At 50.9% G+C, this 1145-nt stretch overlaps 1 protein-coding gene across 1 annotated transcript; it reads right to left on the reverse strand.

Annotated features, from left to right (window-relative positions):
• Positions 1 to 106: 106 nt before the first annotated feature.
• On the reverse strand, positions 107 to 265 carry Pmar_PMAR026833 (hypothetical protein; the record flags this gene model as incomplete). The annotated part of the gene is made up of 1 exon (XM_002785083.1): positions 107 to 265. A coding segment is annotated over one exon (159 nt), but the record flags the coding sequence as incomplete, so codon positions are not given.
• Between the last annotated feature and the right edge of the window lie 880 nt (positions 266 to 1145).

Here is a 1145-nt window from a genome sequence, read left to right on the forward strand (position 1 = left end):
CTCCTCCACTATCGATGCCCATGGCAGGGGTGCCTGGTGGTCTCTTATGGAGAAGGTTATCGAGCAGCAACTGGCAATAGAAGACGCTGCTGGGGGAGTTCCAGACCTACTCCTCACCTCCTCCACACCGACCACGACCACCACCACGACCACCACCTCCTCCACCACCACCACCACTACCTCCATCGAGCCTGACACCTCCACTGTCGATGGCCAGAGTAAGGGTGCCTGGTGGTCTCTTATGAAGAAGGTTATCGAGCAGCAACTGGCAATAGAAGACGCTGCTGGGGGAGTTCCAGACCCACTCCTCACCTCCTCCACCACGACCACCACCCCCACCATCATCACCGCCACTACCTCCATCGAGCCTGACACCTCCACTGTCGATGGCCAGAATAGGGGTGCCTGGTTGTCCCTCCTGGAGAAGGTCGTTGGGCAGCAACTGGCGATAGAAGAAGCCGCTGAGGGAGTTCCAGACCTACTCGCTTCCTCCACCACGACCACCTCCATCATCACCACTACCACTACAAGTACTACTACCACTACAAGTACTACTACCACTACAAGTACTACTACCACTACCACTACCACTACCACTACCACTACCACTACCACCTCCTCCTCCTCTTCCTCTTCCTCCTCCACCACCACCAATATGGTCGATAAGATCGGAAGCCAGCTTAGAGGAGGAACTGGAGGGTAAGATTGTATATCGGATAGCTATCAGCAAAGGTATTCTTTCAGGGCATCGTCGAGCGAGGTCGCACGTCCAAGCCTGGCAGTACTGGTGATGATTATAATTAAAATCATTTTTTAATACTCCGTATACTATTTGCATGAAGCTGTTCATATTTTTCAATCTCAATGTTTTGTGTTTCGAGGTTCTCAGAGCAAGCGGAGGTACACTCCCTAGAAGCGTATCACTCAAACTTCCAATTCCCGACAGTGTTCGCTGGTCGACGCTCGACCACATCAATTCCTCAACGAGAGAAACTGAGAATAGATCAAAGATAAGACAACTTTTTAAAACCTATAAAACTCGTAACGTACCCTTCGAGACACCGATTAACCCGACATCTTCCACACTACCGCAACATTTCGTATCCCCACATTATCACAGCGTAGGCAGGATCCATCATCAAGTT

This window comes from Perkinsus marinus (genome assembly GCF_000006405.1).
Source record: "Perkinsus marinus ATCC 50983 genomic scaffold scf_1104296934048, whole genome shotgun sequence".
Lineage (NCBI taxonomy): Eukaryota > Perkinsozoa > Perkinsida > Perkinsidae > Perkinsus > Perkinsus marinus.